The sequence below is a fragment of the Euleptes europaea genome, chromosome 2 (genome assembly GCF_029931775.1).
Source record: "Euleptes europaea isolate rEulEur1 chromosome 2, rEulEur1.hap1, whole genome shotgun sequence".
Taxonomy (NCBI): domain Eukaryota; kingdom Metazoa; phylum Chordata; class Lepidosauria; order Squamata; family Sphaerodactylidae; genus Euleptes; species Euleptes europaea.
In genome coordinates this window covers 10,073,329-10,100,682 of record NC_079313.1, presented here as the reverse complement: position 1 = coordinate 10,100,682, position 27,354 = coordinate 10,073,329, and the positions used below count along the sequence as shown (strand labels likewise).

The window sequence follows — 27,354 nt, the reverse complement described above, 5'->3', positions numbered from 1 at the left end:
AAACCTTACAAATGGGCACAGAGACCCTGTTGTCTCCCCTCGCAGCAACTCGCTTTCAGAGATATACTGCTCTTGAATGTGGAGGTTTCATTTAGCCCGTGGCTGATACCCATTAGTGCACTTCACCTCTCAGAAGAGAGGAGGAAGGGGTCATGGCGTAGAGGCAGAGAATCTGTTTTGCGAGTATAAGATTCCGCTAGTTGGATCTCCGGCATCTCTAATTAAAAGGATCAGGTTGTCAATGTGAAAGACTCCCTCTTGAGACCCTGGAGAGCCGCTGCTGGTCAGAAGAAACAAGACCAGCCTTGGTAGACCCCCATGCACTGACTTAGAAGACACCTTGGTGCATTCATGAATTTGTCCCATTTCTTATTAAAACCATCTAAGTTACTGGGCCTCACTAAATCCTGTGGCTGTGAGTTCCACACATTAATCACGCATTCATGTGTAAAGGAGGGCTTCCTTCTGTCTGCCCTGAATCTACTGCCCATCCGTTTTAGTGTTTTGGAAAAGGAAGGGGGAAAATTTCCGCTTCCTCCACCCCTGGCATAACTTTAACACACACAACCTAGCGCCCACAGCAATCCTCTCTCACAAACGGAAGAAGAGATGGTTTTTATATGCCGACTTTATCACTTAAGGAAGAATCATACCAGCTTACAATCACCTTCCCTTCCCCTCCCCAAAGCAGACACCCTGTGAGGTAGGTGGGGCTGAGAGAGCTGTGACTAGCCCAAGGTCACCCAGCTGGCCTCATGAGTAGGAGCGGGGAAACCAACCCCAGATTAGAGTCCGCCACTCATGTGGAGGAGTGGGGCATCAATCCCGGCTCTCCAGATTAGAGCCCACCGCTCCAAACCACCGCTTTTAACCACTACGCCACGCTCACCATGCTGCAGCTCACCCACCTGCGTCAAGGCCGAACTCCAAGTAATCTTCCCGGATTATGAGGACCACCATGGCGATCAGGAGGAAGAAGAAGGCGAAGGACAGGCAAACAGAGCGCTCGCCCCCCTCCTCGGATTTGAAATAGTGGCGCATCACCATGAAAAAGATTTTTCTGGGAAGAAGGTCTTGCTAAGGATGGAACGCCTGCAATCTCGTTTTCCCCCTTTGAAAAGTTTTAGCTTCTTTTAGGTATTTGGGAGACAAAGTACTAGGTTTTTCAGTTACATTTAAAAAAAACCCTTCCCCCCCTCCATCTGTAGACCAGGGGTCCCCAACACGGTGTCTACGGGCACCAGGGTACCCACCACCACTTTTCCCGGTGCCTGCCAAGTGTTTTTAGAAAGCCTTGGGGCCAGGCGGGGCTTTTTTGCCCAGCGAGGCTTCCGATTGGCAGCATTTTTTAAAAAATGTCGATTTGGCAGCAGCTACCTCCACAGCTCCACTGTGTGACTGAAGGTAAGCTGCTGCAGCCGTTTTGTGGCTGGCTCCGCCTCCTGCGGCAGCCATTTTGGCAACCATTCTATGGCTTCACCCACCACTGCTACACTTTGTATACCTGTTGGGAACTAACAAACTACCCTGCTGCAAGGTGATTTAAAAAAATTTGTTACTGTACTTTGTATCCCTATGGGGAACTAGTCAACCATCCTGATGTAAGGTGTTATAAGAATTTTATGCTGGAGTATAAGAACTACTGCTGAACTGATTAGAAGTGGGACTGAAGAAGAATTCGAAACGGCTATCTCCCCCTCTGCTTTTGTTGGCGGTACCATTTTTTGGACCTTTTCTTCTGTTTTTCCCTGGTAACACCAGTTTGGACCAAGGTAGAACTCAACGTTTGAAATCTAAGGATTCATACAAAGGACAATGTATCTAATAGGATTTTCCTCTTTGTATATATTTTGATTAGGATAGGTATCATATGTTTGTATACTGTCTGATGTTTTGATATTGTGGCCCTCAATATAATTTGGAACTGTGTTATAATCATTCGCTCCTGTGCTGATTTCCAAACCTGTAGGTATAAGTACAGAGGTGTTTTCTTTGATAGTAACCTCCAGGTACTAGCTGGAGATCTCCTGCTATTACAACTGATCTCCAGCCGATACAGAGCAGTTCCCCTGGAGAAAATGGCCGCTTTGACCATTGGACTCTATGTTTATGTTTATTTTCACAAAAATGCACAGAGCTTGGCAAATAGGGGAGCCTGTCGGCATACACTCCACTTCCTCCTCTTCCGGCCTTGCACAAGCTTGCACAAGACAGAAGAAGAAGTCTCCCCTCCTCGGATGGGTAGGGGGCCCCTATGGGGCCCACAGCAGAAGAAGGATACATGGAGAAGAAGACCGTAAGCAAACACCAGAGTATGCCGATGTTGGCTTCCTTCCGGGGATCCACCAGACAGTAGTAACCCTCAGTGAAGAGGTACACGAAGGTGGAATACATGGCAAAATCCACGTACCACTGATACTCCAGGAAATAGCGCAGGACTGCAAAAAAGGAGGATTGGAGAACATAATCCCTGCCGGGGTCACCAGAGACTCTGCAGACATCCGATCGCAGCGAAGCCTTTTCCCTTCCTTCCGCTCAAGTTGGAACTGCCCTTTTCTCGTGCAGTTCCTAAAAACCCAGCCTTAAAACTTTTCAAGGAATTACACACACTCATGGGAGGCCTCTCTCTGCTTCTGCATGAGTCAATGTTCTAGGCGTGTCTTCTTAGAGGGCAGGGAAATGGTGGGGAACGATCCAGCGGCATCCAGGGCAGAGAGACGGCGGAGCCATCTGCGCCTAGCAGAGGCCGACTGAGAAAAGTCAAAGCTAGAGCAGGGAATCATGCAGAGACTAAATTCTGGAGGTTACATCGGGGATGGCTTTTGAGATTTAAAAGAGAGCCTCCATGTTCAGGGAGAGCGTACCTCTGAATATACTGGGGAGAGCCATCTGGTTGGTCCCTTCTGAGCACAAGATGGACCTTATGGAGAAAGCCAGCATGGTGTATTGGTTAAGGGGTGGACTCTAATCTGGAGAACCGGGTTCGATTCCCCATTCCTCCACATGAGGGGTGGACTCTAATCTGGAGAACCAGGTTGGTTTCCCCACTTCTACAGATGAAGCCATCTGGGAGACCTTGGGCTAGTCACAGTTCTCTCTGAGCTCTCTCAGCCCCGCCTACCTCACAGGGTGTCTGTTGTGGGGAGGGGAAGGGAAGGAGATTGTAAGCTGGGTTGATTATCCTTAAAAAGACAGAAGTCGGCACATAAAAACCCACTCTTTTTCTTCATCAAATCCAGCAAGACATTCCAAAATCAGGAATGGTGAACAGTCTAACAGGGATTTTGGAAACCTGGATCAGATCCCTAACTTAGTGGAAAGGAAGCACACAACTGTCTGGACTGTTCTAGAAGGCTTCACCACATGGCTCAGTTAGGTAGGGGCGAGGAGAAGGAGAGTTGCCTTTTATATGCCAACTTTCTCTACCACTTAAGGCAGAATCAAACTGGCTTACAATCACCTTCCCTTCCTCTCCCCACAACAGACACCCTGTGAGGTAGGTGGGGCTAAGAGAGCTCTTAATAGAACTGTGACTAGCCCAAGGTCAACCAGCTGGCTTGGGGGGGAAGGAGTGGGGAAACCAACCCAGTTAACCTGATTAGCTTCCGCCGCTCATGTGGAGGAGTGGGGAATCAAACCAGGTTCTCCAGGTCAGAGTCCACCACTGCAAACCACCGCTCTTATCCACTACACCACGCTGGCAGCTCCCCAGATCTAGCGTAGAGGACCCAAATATTTACCTAGGGCGTCCACCGTTGTGATGGGGCTGCTCTCAAGTTGCAAATCAATATCTCGGGGCACAGACGATGGCTTGTCATCTGTCACACCGTTGAGCCTCCTGCAAGACAAACACATCATTTCCACTCAGGGACCGTCCAGAAATACGAAACTGCCATTTTCTTGGGGCATTTTTGCATGGTCATTAGCAGGGTGTTCCAGGCTAAATTGCCCTGCATATTTTTTTGAATTTTGCACGCTGAACCGTCATTCTGGAAGTGACTGCGAAGCTAGCGCATACCTGCTTCACATTACAAAGAGCCCATTTAACACGACCTTTGGTGTTTGCCACGAAGAATCCCCCTCAAGGAACAATGCAAAACAACAGAGGCGTGTTAGCTATGCATATGCTAATGAATATGCAAACAGGAACAAAGGAGCAGGTGAGTAGGGGGAGTGGAACTTCTCCTTTTGTGTCGGGACTGTGAAAAAGCATTTTGTCGCATTTTAAAAAAAGAGCTTTGAGCGAGCATCAAAATTGACCATGCAAAAATGGCCTTGGAAACCTTTCTTTGATTTCTGGAAAAAGATAACTCCATCTAAATGTTGGATTATTTACCACTAGGCCACGTTTTTGTAATAGAGCATAAATGACTGCGAATTTAAATTTTATGATGCCGGTGACAGCAGTCATAGTAAATATTACGATAATTCACGAAGTTCACTTGTCTGCGTTAAAAACATTTTCTTTATTGTCTGTTCATCCAACTGAAAATGGAAAAGGCCGGGGGTTATGAACCCTCTTTAACTTGTTCCATGGATTTATAGAAATGTATGTAATACTTTGTTCCTTGACTCCATCATCAACCAAAAGGGAGACTGCAACCAAGAAATCAGAAGGAGGTTGAAGGGCAGCCATGAAGGAGCTAGAAAAGACTCTTAAGCGTAAGGATGTGTTGCTGGCGACCAAGATCAAGTTAATTCATGCCATTGTATTCCCTATTACTACTATTGTTTACAGGATGGTTTGCCACTGCCTTCTCCAGTCATCTTCCCTTTACCCCCAGCAAGCTGGGTACTCATTTGACCGACCTTGGAAGGATGGAAGGCTGAGTCTTATGAGAAGACAAAGTCACTGGAAAAGACAATAATGCTAGGAAAAGTTGAAGGCAGCAGGAAAAGAGGAAGATCCAATATGAGATGGATTGGCTCTATAAAGGAAGCCACAGCCCTCAGTTTGCCAGACCTGAACCAGGCTGTTAAGGATAGGATGTTTTGGAGAATATTGATTCATAGGGTTGCCATAGGTCGGAAGCGACTTGATGGCACTTAACATACACACATAAAGACATGTGTTTTGATGTGATTATATTTAAAAAAACCAACCCTTGGGGAGGGGCTGTGGCTCAGTGATAGAGCATCTGCTTGGAGTGCAGAAGGTCCCAGGTTCAATCCCCGGCATCTCCAGTTAAAGGGACTAGGTGATATAAAAGACCCCTGCCTGAGACACTGGAGAGCTGCCGCCAGTCTGAGTAGACAATGCTGACTTTGATGGACTGAGGGTCTGGTTCAGTATGAGGCAGCTTCACGCGTTCAAGATGGCTACTGTTCGGCCACCTTCCAGACTCACCGTTCCCGCCTGGCCTTCGGCTTCTGCTTGCCTGCCAAGGCAAATAGTTCTTCTTCAGATGGGTGCCTGTAGCGAAGCAACCTGAGGGGGGGACAGAGCAACAAGAGAAACCGAGTCGTTCAAATCGGCACACGAGCCCGCGAGAACCAGCGAGAAAAGGCACAGTGGCCCATGCAGGCGGGGAGTGTGTGAAAAAGCGCTGTCAAGTCACAGCCAACTTATGGCAACACCGTAGAGTTTTCAAGGCAAGAGACTAAAAAGTTGGTTTGCCATTGCCTTCCTTTGCATAACAACCCTGGTATTCCTTGGGGGTCTCCCATCCAATTACTAACCAGGGCCGACCCTGCTTAGCTTCTAAGATCTGATGAGATCAGGCTCGCCTGCAGCTTAAACAGGTTAGTCTGTCTGCATTGTTTCCCAGTTCGGAAATCCTAGCACAGCTGCCTTGTTTCTGGGATGTCCTCTGCTGTCTGATTGAATTGTTGACAATAATTTATAACCCACCTTGCGTCTCTGTGAGAAAGGCAGGCGATAAAATGAAGTCAATACGTAAATGTAAAATTAAAAATAACACAGAGGACAAACGATAAAGAAGTTAAACAGAAACAAATATAATTCTGCAAATTATTAATGCGGACATCTTTTTAATTGGGGGGGGGAAGAGAGACTTTTACAGTGCCATCCTAAGCAGAGTTCCCCGCTTCTGAGTCCACTGAAGTCAATGGACTTAGAAAGGTGTAACTCTGTTTAGGACTGGAGTGTTAAGTCAATTCACCTAATCAATTTCCTTGGCTTAAATCCAACTTGAAGAAGAATTGGTTTTTATATGCTGACTTTCTCTACCTTTTAAGGAGAATCAAATCAGCTTACAATCGCCTTCCCTTCCTCTCCCCACAACAGACACCTTGTGAGGTAGGCGAGGGTTGAAAGAGCTCGGAGAGAACTGTGACTAGCCCAAAGTCACCCAGCTGGCTTCATGTGGAGGAGCAGGGAAACAAACCCGGTTCTTCAGATTAGAGTCCGCCGCTCATGTGGTGGAAGGGGGAATCAAACCCGGTTCTCCAGATTAGTCTGCTGCACTTAACCACTACACCACACTGGCTCTCACCACTGAATTCAAGGGAATTTACACACGAGTAAGTGTGCACGAGTTGCCATGAGTCGGAAGCAACTCAACGGCACTTGACACCCACACAACTGTGCAGAGCTTTGCGGCCTTAAGGTACTCAGGGATTCTGCTGGTTGAACAGGAAATCCAAAGGGAGAGTCCACCCTCACCCAATGAAGATTTTATAACAAAGAGTGGAGAATCTGCTGCCCTCAAGTTGCCCCGCCCTTGCCCACTGCATAGGGGAGGGGCTGTGGCTCAGTGGTAGAGCCTCTGCTTGGCATGCAGAAGGTCCCAGGTTCAATCCCCGGCATCTCCAGTTCAAGGGACCAGGCAAGTAGGTGATGTGAAAGACCCCTGCCTGAGACCTTGGAGAGCCGCTGCCGGTCTGAGTACACAATACTGACTTCGATGGACCAAGGGTCTGATTCAGTAGAAGGCAGCTTCATGTGTTCATGTGTACCTTCCGCTGCAAAGGATCCACCGTGCGAAGGAGAAGTGCGGCGCCATCTTTTGCATGATGCTGGCCACGAGCAAGGAGACCACCAGCTGCACCCCCATCACCGCCTGAGGAGCAGAAAAAGAACAAGCCAGCCCATCAACCGCCTAAGCCAACGTGTGCCCACGGGAGCTGTGGCACCCGCCAACAGCTTCCCTGGTCCCCAAGTGTTTTTAGAAAGTAGGTGACTGACATAAATGATTGACAGCATCATACGGCTCTAGACTTCTCAAACCAGGGCCGACCCTGCTTAGCTTCCAACTTATTACTAGCCAACAACAATGGTCATTCCTTCACTTAAATACAACATATGGGTGGCATCCAGGAGGGGGAAACCATTTTCGTCCAGTTATTTACAAACACTGGTCTTCCAGAGGCAGTTTGTCAGAAGTGACCAGGGTTATTTACAAGTGTGGAAAGATACATCCTTTTAAGGCTTTTTAATAGGTTTAGGAAAGTAAGGAATCTAAAGCAGGGGGTGAGACAGAAGGCAGGGAACAGGTGAGAAACTCCCCAGCCAAGGACCTGGGAATCCACCCTTCCCTGCCTGGAGCTGTCTCTCAAATCCAAAGACCATCTAAGGTTGTTGGAAAGAGGACACCGAGCACGGTTATATTTTTAATGTCACGACGCTGATCCATGCCTAGCAGAGGGCAAGAGGATTGGTCCCTCTCCAAAAAGCAAAAGACAGCTGTCCTATGGTTGCAGCCCAATAAAACAAAATTGGGGTTGGGGAAGATTAGGGTTGCCAACCTCCAGGTGGTTGGCCATTGGACTCTTTGGCACTGAAGTCCCTCCCCTCTCTAAACCCCACCCTCCTCAGGCTCCACCCCCACAATCTTCAGGTACTTTCTACCTGGAGCTGGCAACCCTAGGGGCGGATAGAGACTCACAGGCATAATAAGACTCTCGGGGGGGGGGGTGGATGTTTCTACCTATTCATTGCACACAATACGTGAGAAAGGGCAACATTTTTCTAGCAGCTGAATGCAGAATTGGCGTTTCCCAGAACAGATTATATTCCTCGATTTGTCCACAGCTGCAAAGTCACCACCACCTATGAAAGCAGCCAGCAGCAGCCTGGCTCTTCCTTCTTCAGCAACCCAGGCCGGCCCTTCTCAGCATCCGCAGTTTCATCTCGAGGTGGGGAGGTGGCAGGACCTTGAACGCAACCTTGGCACTCACCATTTTTGCAGGGGAGAAGGCGGAAAGTCGCTGCAACCGATCGATTCCAAAATAGCAGAGGGAGGAAGGGAAGCACAACTTCGGCGCCTGCTGCCGACAGGGGGCGTCGGATCCTAGCTTACGCTTTAGCCAATCACAGAGAGAGACTACTACCGACGGCCAGCCCTCCGACCAATAGCACAGCACAGGTTTGGAAACCGGCGGTGCTTCTCTGCCCCCACGCCTTTATTTTAAATGCAAATCGCACCTGCTTCCGGTTTTAAAGAGATGCAAATCCAGCTCGCGCGTTGCATCTTGGAGCTTGTAGTTTGCTGTAGCGAATTGCCCGCCGAGGGGGGGGGAAAGAACAAAGTTTTAAAATAAGGATTTAAAATACGGATTAAAATAAAATAAATAAATTAAAATAAGGATTAAAATAAATTAAGGATTAAAATTAATTAAATTACATTAAAATAAGGATTTATTTAAAATAAAATCCCTATTTAAAATAAGGATTGCCAGTTTTGTGTTGCAAGAGGTTCATATTTAGGCGCCTTGTGAGCCGTGTTATGATGGAGGAGGAGGATTATTAACATTATTAGTATTAATATATTTCATTAATTATACCTAATTAATTATAATACCCACATTATTAATAATTATTATAATATTGTCATAAAACAATAAAAATGATAGGAAAGAACAGATATAAAAAACTGTATGTATGGATCTAGTGAATAATTATAAGTGTGCAAATATATAGATATAGATGTATATAGACAGTTATAGAAATGTATGCCTATCATATACATTGGGTTGCCAACCTCCAGGTGGTGGCTGGAGATCTCTCGCTATTACAACTGATCTCCAACCAATAAATATCAGTTCCTGGAGACTGGCAACCCTACCCACTCATTTGAATAGTTGTTTATATAACGTATTTATATATTGCCTTTCCACCCAATGGGCTCAAGGTGACTGACACTAGTCGTATTTATAGAGAAAGAGAGAGTTTGTCTGAGTGTGTATGTGCATATAGTTTGCACTTTCAAGGAAGAAATGCAGACATTTTCCCCAGAGGTAATTCAACTTCATTTGAATGTTTATATCCATACGTCCTGGGTATTAAATGTTCAAGAGTGTGTGCCTATCTATACCTACACAAACAAGTGTGTTTGTGCCTATCTATACCTATTGATCTATATATGTCCTGAGAGGCATATGCAGCTGAGCTCCTGCCCCTGGAAGGATGAGTGATATACTCCAACTGTCTCTATTTAACAGGAGCATTGTCTCTAGATATACAACGGCTGCTGATGAAGCCGCCAGAGCGGCGGTGAAAACGTCAAGCTAATCCGGACTGCATTCCATCTTTTGCCGTCATCTTGTCAATTTCAAAGACTGCATGACATAGAGAGTCCTACGGGACCAATAAGACAACTGAAAAAAGATTTATATGGTGGCTCCAGTTGAGAGCTAAGTTTGTGTATATAATTGTCTTGGTGTGCTGCTTGACAGTATACTTGTATTTGTCTGTGTGTTATGTTTGCACCTTTCACTTGGCACTAAAAACTATTTATGTTTGCATAATTTATTGTTTAGAACTATTTTTCTCCCAGCCTCCAGGTATTAGCTGGAGATCTCATAAGAACATAAGAACATAAGAAAGGCCCTGCTGGATCAGACCAAGGCCCTCAAGTCCAGCAGTCTGTTCACACAGTGGCCAACCAGGTGCCTTTAGGAAGCCACAAACAAGACGACTGCAGCAGCACCATCATGCTTGTGTTCCACAGCACCCAAAATAATAGGCATGCTCCTCTGATACTAGAGAGAATAGCTATGCAGCATGACCAGTATCCATTCTAATTAATAACCATTAATACCCCTCTCCTCCATGAACATGTCCACTCCCCTCTTAAAGCCTTCCAAGCTGGCAGCCATCACCACATCCTGGGACAGGGAGTTCCACAATTTAACTATGCGTTGTGTGAAGAAATACTTCCTTTTATCAATTTTGAATCTCTCCTCCTCCAGCTTCAGCAGATGACACCGCGTTCTGGTCTTATGAGAGAGGGAGAAAAGCTGCTCCCTGTCCACTCTCTCCAAACCATGCATAATTTTAAAGAACTCTATCATGTCTCCCCTTAGCCGCCTTCTTTCCAAGCTAAATAGCCCTAAGCGTTTTAACTGAAGAAGGCAAGAGGAAGCCATGGAGGTGAGCCGCAGGGCCAAACTAGGCAGGGACAGGGCTTTCTTGGGGGTGGCACCTCTTCTATGGAATGCCTTTTGCATTACTGTATTTCCACCAGCTCATTTTTTTAGGTGCCAGGCGAAAACCTTTCTACTTTCCTAGGATTATAACAGCTAATGCATGTTAGCTGGTTCTCATCCTCATTTGGTTTTACTGCTACCAAGCCATTTATTTCAATATATTCATACCCTACTTTTCTCCCTAATGGGAACCCACAGCAGCTTACGTTCTTCTCCCCTGCTCCATTTTATCCTCAAAACAACCACCCTGCTAGGCAGATGAGGAAAGGGGGAGCGTGACCAGCATAAGGACACCCAGCAAGCTTCCGCAGCAGGGTGGGGATTTGAACCTGTAGTCCAGTACACTAACCACTATACCATAACTATGCGTTGTGTGAAGAAATACTTCCTTTTATCTGTTTTGAATCTCTCGCTCTCCAGCTTTAGCAGATGACCCCGTGTTCTAGTATTATGGGAGAGGGAGAAAAACTTCTCCCTGTCCACTCTCTCCAAACCATGCATAATTTTATAGACCTCTATCATGTCTTCCCTTAGCCGCCTTCTTTCCAAGCTAAACAGCCCTAAGCGTCTTAACCGCTCCCCATAGGACAGTTGCTCTAGTCCCTTAATCATTTTGGTTGCTCTTTTCTGCACCTTCTCAAGCTCTGTAATATCTTTGGTGGGGGACTTTCCTGTTATTAAAAATGTAATAATGATATTACAAGCAGTCTTTCCTGTTATTACAACTGATCTCCAGCCGATAGAGATCAGTTTACCTGGAGAAAATGGCCGCTTTGGCAATTGGACTCTATGGCATTGAAGTACCTCTATGGCACTGAAGTACCTCCCCCCACAAAGCCCTGCCCTCTTCAGGCCCCGCTCCAAAAACCTCCTGCCGGTGCTTCATCTCTGTGTGTGCCAGGAACAAAGTTACTCGGAGCCTTTTATCTGTTATACTTTATTTATTGTAGGAACTCCATTTCTAGATAGGATATAGTCTCCTAATAGAGTTGCCAGCCTCCAGGTGGTGGCTGGAGATCTCCCGCTATTCCAACTGATCTCCAGGTGATAGAAATCAGTTCCCCAGGAGAAAATGGCTGCTTTGGCAATTGGACTCTATGGCACTGAAGTCCCTCCCCTCACCAACCCCGCCCTCTTCAGGCTCTGCCCCAATAACCTCCCGCCGGTGGTGAAGAGGGACATGGCAACCCTACCAATGTCCTTCCCTCATGGTGGCAAGATGGACAAGTGTGCATGAGTGCGGAGTAGGGTTGCCAGCCTCCAGGTACGAGCTGCATATCTCGTGCTATTACAACTGATCTCCAGCCAATACAGATCAGTTCACCTGGAGAAAAATGGCTGCTTTGGCAATTGGACTCTATAGTATTGAAGTCCCTCCATTCCCAAACCCCGCCCTCCTCAGGCTCCGCCTCAAAATCCTCCCACCAGTTGCGAAGAGGGACCTGGCAACCCTAATGTGGAGTGGAGGTGTGGAAGAAGCAGGAAGGAAGGACATTTCCCTAAGAGTAGCAATCTACACATCAACGGGATAGTTCAAAAGCTGTAGAGAAAGGATGCCCAGCGTCTTGACCAGTCTAGCTCTCTGACTCATTAGTCTAGTCCACCTTTGAAGTCTGAGGTTAAGAGACAGCGCAAAGTCCTTCACTTCCAACGCTTTGGAGGGGTCAAAATCTTGAAACTGCTCCCAGCAGTACTGTTGAGGCTGACTTGGCAGTAAGAAGGGGGGGTGTCTCCTCATCAGAGAGCACGATCTGAACCTCGCTTCAGCATCCCATTTCGGTACCCTCGATTCTGATTGGCTGGCAGGGATTTCGGGATGCCCAAGGTGAGTGGCCCTGACTTGGCGTCTCCACTGTGTGGCGCTGCAGCACTTCCTTTGCTGTGCGGTGGACGGGCGGTGAACAACTTCCTTTTTTCAAAACTAGAGTGGGAAAGATATAGTGCTCCAATTTGGACTAATGGATATTATAGGCATGCGAGGAAATGAGCAGCAGCTCACGAAAGCTCACATTGAAACCCCTGTTGTAGTCTTTTAAGATGCTGCTGGAGGTCTGTTATACTTTAAAATGCTGAGGAAAACGCACGATTAAAAATCGTCTCTGATTTGTTCTGGCAGAATGTATTTGAGATTCGGCGCATCGATTTAAGATTGAATTGTGTTTCCTCTGGGTTCTGTGGCCCCATCGATGCCCAAATCCACCATGGCATCCTCAGCTACGCCGTCTCTGAATGTGAAATTGTGGAACTCCCTGCCCCAGGATGTGGTGATAGCTGCCAACTTGGAAGGCTTTAAGAGGGGAATGGACATGTTCATGGAGGAGAGGGCTGTCCATGGCTACTAGTCAAATGAATACTAGTCATGATGCATACCCATTCTCTCCAGGATCAGAGGAGCAGGACTATTGTATTAGGTGCTGTGGAACACAGGCAGGACAATCCTGTTGCTGTCGTCTTGTTTGGGGGCTTCCTAGAAGCACTTGGTTGGCCACTGTGTAAACAGACTGCTGGACTTGATGGACCTGGGTCTGATCCAGCATGGCTTTTCTCCCTGCTCCAGGATGAGGTGATGGCTGCCAACTTAGCAGGCTTTAAGAGGGGAGCGGACGTGTTCATGGAGGAGAGGGCTGTCCATGGCTACTAGTCAAAATGGATACTACTCACGATGCCTACCTATTATCTCCAGGATCAGAGGAGCATGCTTGTGATATTAGGTGCTGTGGAACACAGGCAAGATAAATGCTGCTGCAGTCGTCTTGTTTGGGGGCTTCCTAGAGGCCCCTAGTTGGCCGCTGTGTGAACAGACTGCTGGACATGATGGGCCTTGGTCTGATCCAGCAGAGCCATTCTTATATTCTTATGGAGGTGCCATGTAGCCAACATTGCTGGGCCTCTCCTCCTCCACAACTTTATCTAGTCCCCTTTTAAAGCCATCTCAAGGTACTGGAAATCTCTACATCCTCTGGCTTTCTTGGACGGAACCTGAGAAAGTCAGGGTTTGGGGAGGGGAGGGACTTCGATGTCATAGAGTCCAATTGCCAAAGCAGCCATTTTCTCCAGGTGAACTGATCTCTATCCTACCTAGTTATCTCTGACCTTGTGACCATCAATATTATGCCAAGAAAGGTTATCTGATTCTGATTCCATTGGCTGGAGATCAGTTGTAAGAGCAGGAGATCTCCAGCTAATATCCGGAGGTTGGCAACCCTATCCCTACTGAATCTCGAACCTTTCCCTTTTGGGGCTTACTTTCTTAGACTGTAAAATACTGAGGGCAGAGCTTATGTTTTTTTTTAAAAACCTAGTTTTATGTACAGTGCCTGTGTTATATGGGATCTTTAGAAATCAATAACCATTATCATAAATGGAAGTCTGCAAGACATGCAGATTTTCATACTTTGTGGAGAGAGGGTGAGGGGAGAATGAAAGAATTCCCCTGCTCCCCAATCCCCAACCACCATAATCGGACTCAAGAAAGGAAGCTATATGCCTGTAGGGTTGCCAACCTCCAGGTACTAGCTGGAGATCTCCTGCTATTACAACTGATCTCCAGCCGATAGAGATCAGTTCACCAAATGGCCACTTTGGCAATTGGACTCTATGGAGTTGAAGTACCTCCCCTCCCCAAACTCCGCCCTCCTCAGGCTCTGCCTCAAAAATCTCCAGGTATTTCCCAACCCGGAGCTGGCAACCCTAACAATGCAGCCATTTTCTCCAGGGGAACTTGTTAGCTGTCATCTGGAGATCACTTGTAATCCCAGGAGATCTCCACCTCCACCTGGAGGTTGGCAATCTTATGGTGGCGCATGCACCTCTCTTCACCCAAGTCCTTGACAGCCATTGCTGCTCACAGTAGTCCATACTTGCCTGACCCTGTAGCATTTGTTCGCACTGGCAAGCTCGCCCACAGATCTCAGAAGCGGGCAGAAAAACATACCCCATAATAAAGAAGAAGAAGAGCTGGTTTTTATATGCTGACTTTCTCTACCACTTAAGGGAGAATCAAACCGGCTTACAATCTCCTTCCCCTCCCCACAACAGACACTCTGTGAGGTAGGTGGGGCTGAGAGAGCTGTGACTAGTCCAAGGTCACCCAGCTGGCTTCGTGTGTAGGAGTGGGGAAACAAATCCAGTTCTCCAGATTAGCCTCCGCCGCTCATGTGGAGGAGTGGGGAATCAAACCCGGTTCTCCAGGTCAGAGCCCACCGCTCCAAACCACCGCTCTTAACCACTACACCACGCTGGCTCTCCACCCGACCTCTTTCCATGAGCACCCAAAGCGCCACCCTCACCCCAGCATGGCCCCCTCTGCCCCACCTCCACGTCTCCCCCCCCCCTGCACCTGCCAGCCAGTGAGATACCCACTCGCCCACACGGGGCTGGCTTCAGCCTCCGCTCAGGCATACCAATGTTGCCATTGTCTATATGGCCTTGTGACATGCCTTCAGTTAGGGCGGTGGGCTGGGGGGGTGGGGGTGGAGAGGATCTGGGCGCCCCGGCAGAAGTGGCCGCATTTCATGCTCCGGGAAGCAGCTGTCCGCATATCCATGCACGGCTATATTTGTGTGTGTGCGTGCCGCATGTTGGAGGCGTTTAGCATGACAAAGGCAGAGGGCCTGTGAATTCCTTGCTCTCCAGACCTCTCTGCCGAGTCCTGAATAGAAATGGGGTTTTTTTTGGCGGGGGTGGGGGGGATTTAGCATTACTGACTGACACACACCCTCCCCCATTCCTCCTCCCCAACCACACAGTGGACTTATTTCGGACATAATTCAGCCCACGTTTGTTTGAGATGCCACATTATAAGGATAAAATTCCCACTAAGTAGACTGGCCATTTTTGCCGTCCTGCAACCTGAAGAATCCCTTCTTTTTAGGCTAGTCACACTCTCTCAGCCCCCCCCCCCGCCCTGTACCTCACAGGGTTTCTGTTGTGGGGAGGTGAAGGGAAGGCGATTCTAAGCCGGTTTGATTCCTCCTTAAGTGGTAGATAAAGTCGGCATATAAAAACCAACTCTTCTTCTTCCTGATAGATGCCCAACAGCCAACAATCAGAGACGTCCTTCTTTAAGTGGTTTGATTCTTCCTTAAGTGGTAGAGAAAGTCAGCATATAAAAACCAACTCTTCTTCTTCTTCTCCTCCTCCTCCTCCTCCTCCCCACCCTCCTGGACACTGAACCCACAATAATTTATTTTCACGCCATTTTCCCTGGAGTCAAGGCCTTCTTCTTAAATTGAGACCATTTAAAAATACGGGTTGAGCATCCATTATCCGGGCCGCTTGGTTGGGACCAAAAGTGCTCTGTATTTCGGATCTTTCTGTATATTGGAATATTTTGGAATTTCGGCATGTATGTAATGAGATATCGTGGGAATGGGACCCAAATTCATTTATGTTTTGTATACACTTCATACACATAGCCTGCATGTAATTTTAAACAATATTTTGAACAATTTTGTGTACAATGATTGAACCATCATAAGAACATAAGAAAGGCCCTGCTGAATCAGACCAAGGCCCATCAAGTCCAGCAGTCTGTTCACACAGTGGCCAACCAGGTGCCTCTAGGATGCCCACAAGGAAGACGACTGCAGCAGCACCATCCTGCCTGCGTTCCACCGCACCCAAAATAATAGGCATGCTCCTCTGATACTAGAGACAATAGGTATGCAGCATGTCTAGTATCCATTTTAACTAATAGCCATGAATACCCCTTTCCTCCATGAATATGTCTACTCCCCTCTTAAAGCCTTCCAAGTTGGCAGCCATCACCACATCCTGGGGCAGGGAGTTCCACAATTTAACTATGAGTTGTGTGAAAAAATACGTTCTTTTATCTGTTTTGAATCTGTCACCCTCCAGCTTCAACAGATGATGTTGAGTTCTAGTATTATGGGAGAGGGAGAAAAACTTCTACCTGTCCACTCTATAAAAACCATGCATAATTTTATAGACCTCTATCATGTCACCCCTCAGCCGCCTTCTTTCCAAGCTAAACAGCCCTAAGCGTCTTAACCGCTCCCCATAGGACAGTTGCTCTAGTCCCTTAATCATTTTGGTTGCTCTTTTCTGCACCTTCTCAAGCTCTGTAATATCCTTTTTTAGGTGCGGTGACCAGAACTGTACACAGTATTCCAAGTGTGGTCTCACCATAGATTTGTACAAGGGCAGTATGATATCAGCAGTTTTATTCTCTATTCCTCGTCTAATTATAGCAAGCATGGAATTTGCCTTTTTTACAGCAGCCACACACTGGGTTGACATCTTCACTGAGCTATCCACTACCACCCCAAGATCCCTTTCTTGATCTGACGCTGCCAGCAAAGATCCCATCAGTGTATATGTGAAGTTGGGATTTTTTGCCCCAATATTCATCACTTTACACTTGCTCACATTGAAACTCATTTGCCATTTTAATGCCCGTTCTTCCAGAATGTAGAGATCCTTCTGGAGCTCTTCACACAGTCCGATTTTGTTTTAACCACCCTAAATAATTTGATGTCATCTGCAAACTTGGCTATTTCACTGTTTAACCCCAACTCCAGGTCACTGATGAACAGGTTGAAAAGCACCGGTCCCAACACAGATTCCTGAGGCACCCCACTGCTCACATCCCGCCATTGTGAGAACTGACCATTGATTCCTACTCTCTGCTTCCTATTTTTCAGCCAGCTCTCAATCCATAAGAGGACTTGTCCTCTTATCCCATGACTATGAAGTTTGCTTAGCAGTCTTTGGTGGGGGACTTTGTCCAAAGCTTTTTGGAAATCCAAATACACAATGTCCACAGGCTCATTCCTGTCCACATGCTTATTGACACTTTCAAAAAACTCTAATAGGTTAGTGAGACAAGACCTACCTTTACAGAAGCCATGTTGGGTTTTGCTCAGCAGACCCTGCTCTTCTATATGCTTGACAATTCTATCTTTAATAATGCTTTCCATCAATTTACCCGGAACAGACGTTAAGCTAACTAGCCTGTAATTTCCTGGGTCCCCTCTGGAACCTTTTTTATAAATGGGTGTTACACTGGCCATTCTCCAGTTCTCTGGTACAGAGGCTGATCAAAGGGACATATTACATATCTTTGTTGGAAGTTCAGCAATTTCCCATTTGAGTTCTTGAAGAACTCTAGGATGAATACCGTCTGGTCCCTGTGACTAGTTAGTTTGCAGTTTGTCTAGACGTTCTAGGACTTCCTGCCTTGTTACCACTATTTGCCTCAGTTCCTCATTCTCCCCTCTCCAAAATCTCTGTTCAGGAGAAGGAATCTGCCCTGTATCTTCAACAGTGAAGACAGATGAGAAGAATTCATTTAGTTTTTCAGCAATCGCTTTATCCTCCCTTAGAGTTCCTTTACTCCCATTGTCATCCAATGGTCCAACCGCTTCCCTAGCTGGTTTCCTACTCCTAATATACTTAAAGAATTTATTATTGTTTGTTTTGATGTGTTTAGCAATAAGCCCCTCAAAATCTTTTTTTGCATCTCTAATTATCTGCTTGCATTTCCTTTGTGCAAGTTTGTGTTTGCTCATGTTCGCCTCGTTTGGGCAAACCTTCCAGTCTCTGAAGGAAGACTTTTTTCTCTAATCGCTTCCTTCACCTTGCTTGTTAGCCATGGTGGTGACCTCTTGGACTTATTACTACCTTTCCTGACCTGCAGTATACAATCTAGCTGAGCCTCTAGTAATGTGGACTTGAGTAACCCCCAAGCCTTTTCCAGAGATTTAACCCTCCTAACTGTTCCTTTCAACTTCCTCTTTACCAGTTTTCTCATTTTAGAGAAGTTCCCTCTATTAAAGTCAAAGGTAATTGTGTGAGATTTCCCAGTCACTTTCCCACTTACATATAAATTAAATTTGATGCCATTGTGATCGCTATTGCCAACTGGTTCAACTACATCCACATCCCACACCAAGTCACTGGCAGCACCACAGAGTATTAAATCCAGGATTGCCTCCCCTCTGGTTGGGTCTATGACCAACTGTTTGAGGGCACAGTAATTTAGGATGTCTAAAAATTTTATCTCTTTGGCTTGACTGGAGCATACATTTATCCAATTTATATGAGGGCAGTTGAAGTCTCCCATTATCACTACTTCGTTACCTTTACATGCTTCCCTAATTTCACTCTCTATCTCAAGATCACCCTGAGCCATTTGGTCAGGGGGCCGATAGAACGTCCCCAGTACTAAGTCACCTTTGGGGCCCGGAATCGTCACCCATAGGGATTCTGTGGACGAGTCTGCCCTTTTTATGGTCTCTAGCTTATTAGACACTATGCCTTCCTTGATATACATAGCAACACCCCCTCCAATATGCCTTCCCCTGTCATTTCTATACAGTTTGTAACCAGGGATGACCGTATCCCACTGGTTCTCTCCCCTCCACCAGGTTTCTGTAATGCTCACTATATCTATGTTTTCTCTTAAAACCATGCACTCTAACTCCCCCATTTTTGCTTGGAGGCTTCTAGCATTAGCATAGAAACATCTCCACACCCACTACAAGAAGCCCCCCTCACCTCTGAGGCATATCCTCGGTACGAGAGGATATCTGTTCATCCACCAAGGAAGAGGTCCCTTCTAAGGTACCACATCCCCTTAACTCAGTGAGATGGCCTCCTTCCCCAAGGGCTCCATCATCCGTGACTGGCAGGTTGCCGTCACCTTGGGACTGGGATGTGACTATTTCATCCCCGGAGTCCTTAGTCACCCCTCTCTCTGCCTTCCTCAGCTCATCCAGTTGAGCTACCTTGGCCTCAAGGAAGCGAACTCGCTTCCTGAGAGCCAGGAGCTCCCTGCACCGAGCACACACCCACGACTTCTGTCCAGCAGGCAGATAATCATACATGTGACGCTCCCTGCAGCACACTGGAAAGCCCCCCCCTTGCTGGCTTTCTACCTTCATAACTGTTATTTTATTAATCAATTTATTATTATATTATTCTTTGATTTTTAAACCCCACACTCTTCCTATACCAAATAACAAGATAACAAGATTTATTACCCACCTTACACGTCCCCAGTCACGATCCCCAGGCTAAGAGCCACAGGGCAAGAGCCCTTGTGCTTTCGCCCTTCGGCTCGCGCCAAAGCAAAGGTGAAAGCAAAGGTGTCACTATCTTGCCAGAATACCTGTATCAGCGGTTAAACAAGAGTAACAACAAACAACAAACTAACAACGGCAGGCTTTCAGTCTCCACCTACAATGCAGCATACATTGTATTTTATTTTTTGAGGTGAGGGGAAACATTGAAAGCAGGCAGCACGGATCTGGCTGCATGCCTGCTGGAAGGGTCTGCTTTTCGGATCAATCTGGATATGGGATGTCCGAATAAGGGATACTCTAACAGTATGATTCTCGCGTCGACGGCATGTAAATGGCATGAAAATGTCTGGGGGAAATAAATGTATGAGGCTCACCCGACAAAAAGGCCACATTCGAAAACAAAACGGCGAGGAAAGGGTGCTTTGAAAACACAATAATTGGCGAATTAAGGCCGTGCGTGCTTAATATTCCATTTATTTATCGATTCAGTTTTGATTCCTTCTTCGGACCTGAGCACCACCTCTTGCCAAGTTATTTATTTAGAAAACTTCTCTGCCCCCAGAGACCTGTACAGGGTTTTCCCCAAAATAAAACAATAAAAGCAGTCACAGTAAAGCCATAAAAACAGCACAAAAGAAACATTCAGCACATGAAAATGATATTAATAAAACAACCCTCATGCTAGAAGTTAAGAGTGGTGGTTAACTTAAGAGCGGTGGATTGGAGCAGTGAGCTCTGATCTGGAGAACCGGGTTTGATTCCCCACTCCTCCACGAGTGGCAGATTGTAATCTGGTGAGAAGCTACAAGAAGGTAGCTGGGTGACCTTGGGCTAGTCACAGCTCTCTCAGCCTCACCTACCTCACAGGGTGTCTGTTTGTGGGGAGGGGAAGGTGATTATAAGCCGGTTTGATTCTGCCTTAACTGGTAGAGAAAGTCAGCATATAAAAACCAACTCTTCTTCTTTCTTCTTCTTCTTCTTCATCTTCAGTAGAGCCCCTTAGTTAAAGTCCTGGGTAAAAAGAAAGGTTTGAGGCCTGGTGTTGCCCAGTAGGAGAGCTTTCAAAAAGGTCTGCTTGGCATTGGCATTAAGGTTGCCAATCTCCAGGTGGTGGCTGGAGATCTCCTGTTATTACAACTGATCTCCAGGCGACAGAGATCAGTTCATCTGAAGAAAATGGCTGCTTTGGAAGATGGACTATACGGCTAGGGTTGCCAGCTTCAGGTTGTGAAATACCTGGAGATTTTTGGGGCAGAGCATGAGAAGGGTTTGGGGAGGGGATGGTCTCCAATGCCATAGAGTCTAATTGCCAAAGTGGCCATTTTCTCCAGGGAAACAGATATCTCTCGGCTGGAGATTAGTTGTAATAGCAGGGAATCTCCAGCTAGTACCTGAAGGTTGGTAACCCTATCGATGGCATTTACCCTATTGAAGTCCCTCCCCTCCCCAAACCCCACCCTCATTAGGCTCTACCCCCAAATACTCTCCAGGTTTTTCCCAATCTGGAGCTGGCAACCAAAAGAGCTGAGCTGAACCAGAGCCTTAGGGTTTCCAGCCTCAAAAGGGGGCCTGACAGCTCCTAGAATTATAATTGATCTCCGGACAGCTGAGATCAGCTCCCCTGGAGAAAATGGCTGCTTTGGAGGGTGGAGTCTATGGCCCCTCCCCTCCACAAACCCTGCCCTCCACCCCCAAATCTCCAGGAATTTCCCAACCTGGAGTTGGCAACATTTAAGGCAACTTCCTGATTCAACCTTTAGGAAAGACCTGAAGAAGGGAATGTGAAATTGTCTTACCCATTATTATACTATATGAAATAATACACTGATGTGTACACAGCACACTGAGGAAGTCTCCACGAAACGGTATATGGTTCTAGGTCACCATCTGTGCAATGGACTTGTGGTGTGTAAAGGTAAAGGTCCCCTGTGCAAGCACTGGGTCATTCCTGACCCATGGGGTGACGTCACATCCTGACGTTTACGAGGCAGACTTTGTTTACGGGGTGGTTTGCCAGCGCCTTCCCCAGTTGTCTACCCCCAGCAAGCTGGGTGCTCATTTTACCGACCTCGGAAGGATGGAAGGCGGAGTCGACCTTGAGCCGGTGACCTGAAACCGGCTTCCGTCAGGATCGAACTCAGGTAGTGAGCAGAGCTTGGACTGCAGCCCTGCAGCTTACCACTCTGTGCCACAGGGCTCATTTTATCTGGAAGCTCATAACTTGTGGTGTGTAGATACCATTTTATATGGAAGCCATCTGGAATTGGAAATAGCCATCGTTGTTTTCAACATCCAAGTTACACTTTGCTTTGGAAGATTCCTTTCACAGACTAAATATGGACTGTACATTGGCTATTCATCCTATGTTCTGTTGATTTCCACCCTTGATCATATGTGGATTGTATGTAAGAATTGGGTTTATATAGTGTTATTAATACAATCTTGGTGAGTTCACATTATGCTTCACATCCTGTACTTTGTTCTAATCTAGCGTTTTGAATAGTACAGAGGTATTTGCTGTTTTTTTTCCTGCCCATAGTGGCCAGCCATATACTCACCAGTGGGAGATGAAAGTTTCCCCCCAACAATTGGCAGTCAAAATACACTGTCTTTGGACCTGGAGGTTCCATTTTGCCCCCACCCCATTCTGAGGGGGTGGGAGGCTAGATAGATAGATAATTTATTTTCGGCCCTTAGCCAGATAAAACAAGATAAAACAAGAAACATGGACTAATATATTCTTACAAGCAAAGAATTACAGTCCGAGTCTTATAACACTTAAAAAGAAAATTACAACCAAGACACATCTGTCAATTGCACTAAGAGGCTGTTCTATGGCTTCTAATTTTCATTGCTGCCATACAAAATTTTGCAGCCTGAAGAGTGATTGAAGGATTATCCCCCTGTAGGAGCATCTCAACCCCTTCTCCTGCCCTGTCAGGTCCCATTCCCAATAAAAGGGGCTCAATAAACTTCGAACGGGGTAATGTATAAACATTGCAGTTCAGGAGGGCATGCTCAATAGTTTCTAAGTCCCCTGATTTTCAGGGCAGAATCTCTCCTCCCAGGGTATCTTCTTACATTTCCCCTCTAGCATAGCAGAAGGTAAGGCTGCACATCTGGCCAGGGTAAAGGCCCTTCTATAATTATTTATCTCTAAATAGTAGAGATAGGCTACTGGTGCTAGGATGTATTTAGAATGGAGGGATGCCATGAATAGAGGCGCCCTTGCTAAATCTGCTTGTCTCTCAGTGTCTTTATCCTTTGGGATATAATTAACTTAGCTTGTTCCCACCCTACTGAGTAGTGCTATGGATGTAAAACCCTAGTTATTTAATTTGTCTTCTATGGCTATCACCCATTTTGACCTAAAGGTGTCCCAAAGGATCAGTGGGAGAAGACCCTTAGGGTTGAAGTTAATTTTTAGCCAGAGATAAATTGAAGACAGGACAATCCTTACCTTCACCAAGCCAGTTTCCAAACAGATCAAAGCGTTTGGAACACATCTTGGCAATTGTAGGGCAGCTCTAAGGAACTTGGATTGCACACGCTCAATAGGAGTAAGACAAGGAGGTGGAGAATTGAGTGGTGTTCCATATAACATTTGTGCTACGGTTTTCACCTGATAAAGTTTAAGTGCTGCGGGGGTGAGGAGGCTATTCAATATCTCTATGTGTTATGTCAATATACTAATATCGAGTTCCAACCAACTTTCAGTTCCAAACCGGATCCCGGTGTGAGAAGGGAAGGGACAAAACCAGAATTCCCATAGAAGAAGAGTTGGTTTTTATATGCCGACTTTCTCTACCACTTAAGGGAGACTCAAATCGGCTTCCCTTCCCCTCCCCACAACAGACCCCCTATGAGGTCGGTGGGGCTGAGAGAGTGTGACTAGCCCAAGATCACCCAGCTGGCTTCATGTGTAGGAGTGGGGAAACAAATCCAGTTCACCAGATAGCCCAATTTGCCACCTCATTCCCACATTCAGCACAGGGTACTGGGTTCTAATTTTTGTCCAGGAGATCTCAACCACCGTTCAGACTTCCTTAGCAAGTTCGAAGAGGGGGGCAGGAATGTAGCAGGCGTGGAAGTACTGAAACCCCTGGGCCCTCTGCCTTGTGTGTTTAAAACTTGCAAGGATGAATTCCGGCAAGCGGCTCAGACACGCCGGAGTGAGTCTTCCGGGGCTGGTGGCAGCAGCGAAGAAGGACTGGAGCGAGACGAGTTCTACGCCGCCACCCCAGAGTCTGCCTAAATTCTTTAAATGGCTTGTAAGGCTCTCTTGCGTTTGCTCCTAGATTAGAGATACATGGCTATGGCTGGTTGCACTTTCCCTGGGTGGTCTTGCTGAGAGAGTTAAAGACGGATTAACTCCTGGGATGGGGCGGCTGTGGGTCTTGCCAGCCAGCCAAAGGAGAAGAAGCTGTAACTCTCCTTCCTTCCTTCTCCCCTACCCCCCCCCACATTACTTTCTTAGGAAATAATTCCAGCTCCCTTATAAATGCACCCTTGGATCGTATTTACAATGCTGGGTACCCAAGGTCGGGTAGAAAGAAAATATATATGTGTGTGTATATATAAATACTAAAAATATAATTTATTAGAAGTGCTAAGTAAAGGTTAAAAATATTTAAAAACATAAAAATAGCACAATGGCATTTCCTAGGGTTGATCTCTAGGGTTTCCTAGGGTTGGCATTTCCACATACCAAACTCGTTTCGGCCTATTGGGCCTTCATCAGTGGTTAATTAAAACCCATGTTAAGCCTGCACACATTTACAGAAATAAATAAATGCATACATATACAAACTGTTCAAACCCAACCAGGAATGTGTATAGGTTGTAAAATCTATTACCAATTACTCAAACATATGGTCAGATTGGTTCTAGTTGTAATACTGGTTAGTATATGTCTCTCATATACTATATGTGCAGGTATCAACCTAGTAGAGCAGTGACTCTACCATTGTGCTATTTTAATGTTACATATATATACATATATATACATATATATTTTTCTTTCTTTCTACCCAACCTTGGGTACCCAGCTTCTGTTTTCAGGTTGGGTTTTATTCCCCTCTTTTTTCTTCGTATTTACAATGTTCACAAAACAGCTCCCATTTCTGGGAGCTAAGCTCCCAGAGTTTGCTAAACTGGGAGCAGAAGGCAGCCAAGCAGTGGCTGGAAAGTAGGGTTGCCAGGTCCCTCTTTGCCACCGGCGGGAGGTTTTTGGGTTGGAGCCTGAGGGGGGTGGGGTTTGGGGAGGGGAGGGGAGGGACTTCAAGGCCATAGAGTCCAATGGCGAAAGCGGCCATTTTTCTCCAGGGGAACTGATCTCTGACAGTTGGAGATCAGCTGTAATAGCAGGAGATCTCCAGCTAATATCTGGAGGTTGGTTGGAGGAGAGAAGAACCTATGCTGAAAGTAGTAGCAACTGTATGAAGAGGCAGCACGTGCTGCCTCTTCATACAATATCTGGAGGTTGGCAACCCTACCGGCAATACACCCCCCCTGAAGGCCCCACAAGCCGGACATAAACTTCTTGCCCCTCAAGAACGCCTCTTCAGTGGTCATCTGCCTCTATTTATTAGTCAATGTGGTCATTGGCTCTCTCCTCCATGAACTCTCTGTTCTGCTTAAGCAAGCAGCTGCCTCCACATTTTCTGGCCACAAATCTCTATCCTTCCTCCAAGGACCCCAGAGTGGTATACACTGTTTCCCCATTTTATGCTAACAACAACCCTGTGAGGTAGGTTACAGAGAGACTGAATCAAGGTACTTCATTGAGTCTTGTGGCCAAGTGGAAGAAGAGTTGGTTTTTATGTGCCAACTTTCTCCACCACTTAAGGAAGAATCAAACAGACACCCTGTGAAATAAGTGGGGCTGAGAGAGCTCTAAGAGAGCGGTGACTAGCCCAAGGTCACCCAGCTGATGCCACTTGTAGGAGTTGGGAAACCAACCTGGTCCACCAGATTAGCCTCCCCCGCTCATGTGGAGGAGTGGGGAATCAAACCCAGTTGTCCAGATTAGAGTCCACCGCTCCAAACCACTGCTCTTTACCACTACACCATTCTGGCTCTCCAAAACTCTGAAACTGATTTGGTTGTGTGTGGTCTCAGTCTGATACTCTTAACTGCTACACCGTGACTGCTCTCCATGAAATTAATTTCAAGAATTAATCACATTCAAGTTACTTTTTGCTTCGTCCCAACGACTGGAACTCAGAGGCTGACCCCCTCTAATCACGCCAACTTTGTTCAGCGATCATGGCTCATAGCCGTTGTTAAACTTTATCTTTCAAGCATTGGTCTTATTTCTGTTTATAAAAAGCCACGTTCGCTTTAGATTTGCAAAATGCAATTTGACAAAACAGCTAAACAGAGCCTCCATATTCAGGAATTGTCTACCTCTGAGTCCCAGGTGCTGAGAAACAATACCGCAGTGGAAGGATAATCATCATTGTGAAAGTTGGGAATGGTGCTCTATTGCACGTTGAGTATCAACTGCCAGGTAGGTGAACAATCCACAGGTGTAGGCGAGCCCTCTTGACCTCTTACAATTCCTTCACTTTAAAGATCCTTTATCCTTGGTTTTCTCAAACAGAGGAACGGTTTTTAAAACCACACACCTTCTGATATTGGGAGGGCATTTAAAATTGTGAAATACGTATTGGTGAAACATGAAAAACCGTGTCAGAGGGTAGCCATGTCATAAAACAGTTAGATTCAAGTCCTGTAACCCCTTAAAAACCAACAACAGTCTCTAAGATGCTATTGGACTCGAATATAAATGCCATGGATAACTGTTTCTTAAAGTAAAAGGCTCTGTCTGGGAAGCTGGGCCTCTTGGGAGAGAATTCCATAAGACAGGGGCCAGGTCCGAGAAGACACTGCTCTACGCTTTGGTAAATCTCACGGTATACATCCCGTTGCCCTAGGGTTGCTAACTTCCTGGTACTCGCTGGAGATCTCCAGCTATTACAACTGATCTCCAGCTGATAGAGCTCAGTTCCCCTGGAGAAAATGGCCGCTTTGGCAATTGGACTCTACGGTATTGAAGTCCCTCCCCTCCCCAAACCCCGCCCTCCTCAGGCTCCACCCCAAAAACCTCCCGCCGGTGGCAAAGAGGGACCTGGCAACCCTACGCTGCCCAGCAAAGTATCATCTCAGTTCCCTCAAATCCCTTGAAGGAGGTTTTTAACCCCCTAAGGGTGAAGACAGATGTAATATTCCAAGGCGAGTGAAAGCAGGGTTGCCAGCTCCAGGTTGGGAAATACCTGGAGATTTTGGGGTGCAGCCTGAGGGTGGGGTTTGGGGAGGGGAGGGACTTCAATGCCATGTTGTTCAATTGCCAAAGCGGCCATTTTCTCCAGGGGAACTGATCTCTGTCACCTGGAGATCAGTTGTAATAGCGGGAGATCTCCAGCCACCACCTGGAGGTTACAACCAAAAAACAACTCAATTAACACTGTTACGTAGTGTTGGCAAGAAAAAAACAGTGCAGGCAATTATATCACAAAACATGTATTCATGAAAAGAGCAAATTATTAAATGACAACAGTGCTTGTACAAAAAATCACAAACATTCACAATATTACAACTATATACAAAGCCATTCACAATGTGAAGGACAATATTTCAATAAAGCCCAATGGCTATCTTCCAACGTGACAAGTCCAAATACAAGCTTCAACAAGCTTCAAGAATCAATGACTACTGGAACACCTCTTGCTGCTCCAAATAGGTGACAGAGGGAACGCTATCCCGGATATTTATAGCGCTTTCACCAATAGTTTGACTTCATCAGCCTCAGCAGTTCGGTTAAAGCCCACTAGTATAAATTCCTTATAGGAGATATATTCTGGTTGAATTCAACAGTTCTTCAACTTATTCGTTTTTATTTTATTTTTTATTTTTA

The 27,354-nt window shown here is 46.3% G+C and overlaps 1 protein-coding gene across 1 annotated transcript in view; it reads right to left on the bottom strand.

Annotated features, from left to right (window-relative positions):
* TMEM161A (transmembrane protein 161A) overlaps positions 1-27,354 on the bottom strand; it is a 90,662-nt gene that overhangs the window by 8,442 nt on the left and 54,866 nt on the right. Inside the window, exons 3-7 of the mRNA XM_056843962.1 lie at positions 6,919-7,022; positions 5,348-5,428; positions 3,741-3,838; positions 2,282-2,438; positions 909-1,060 (exon numbers count right to left, since the gene is read on the bottom strand). Of these exons, the coding sequence (XP_056699940.1) occupies positions 909-1,060; positions 2,282-2,438; positions 3,741-3,838; positions 5,348-5,428; positions 6,919-7,022 (592 nt within the window). The remainder of the gene's footprint in view (positions 1-908; positions 1,061-2,281; positions 2,439-3,740; positions 3,839-5,347; positions 5,429-6,918; positions 7,023-27,354) is intronic.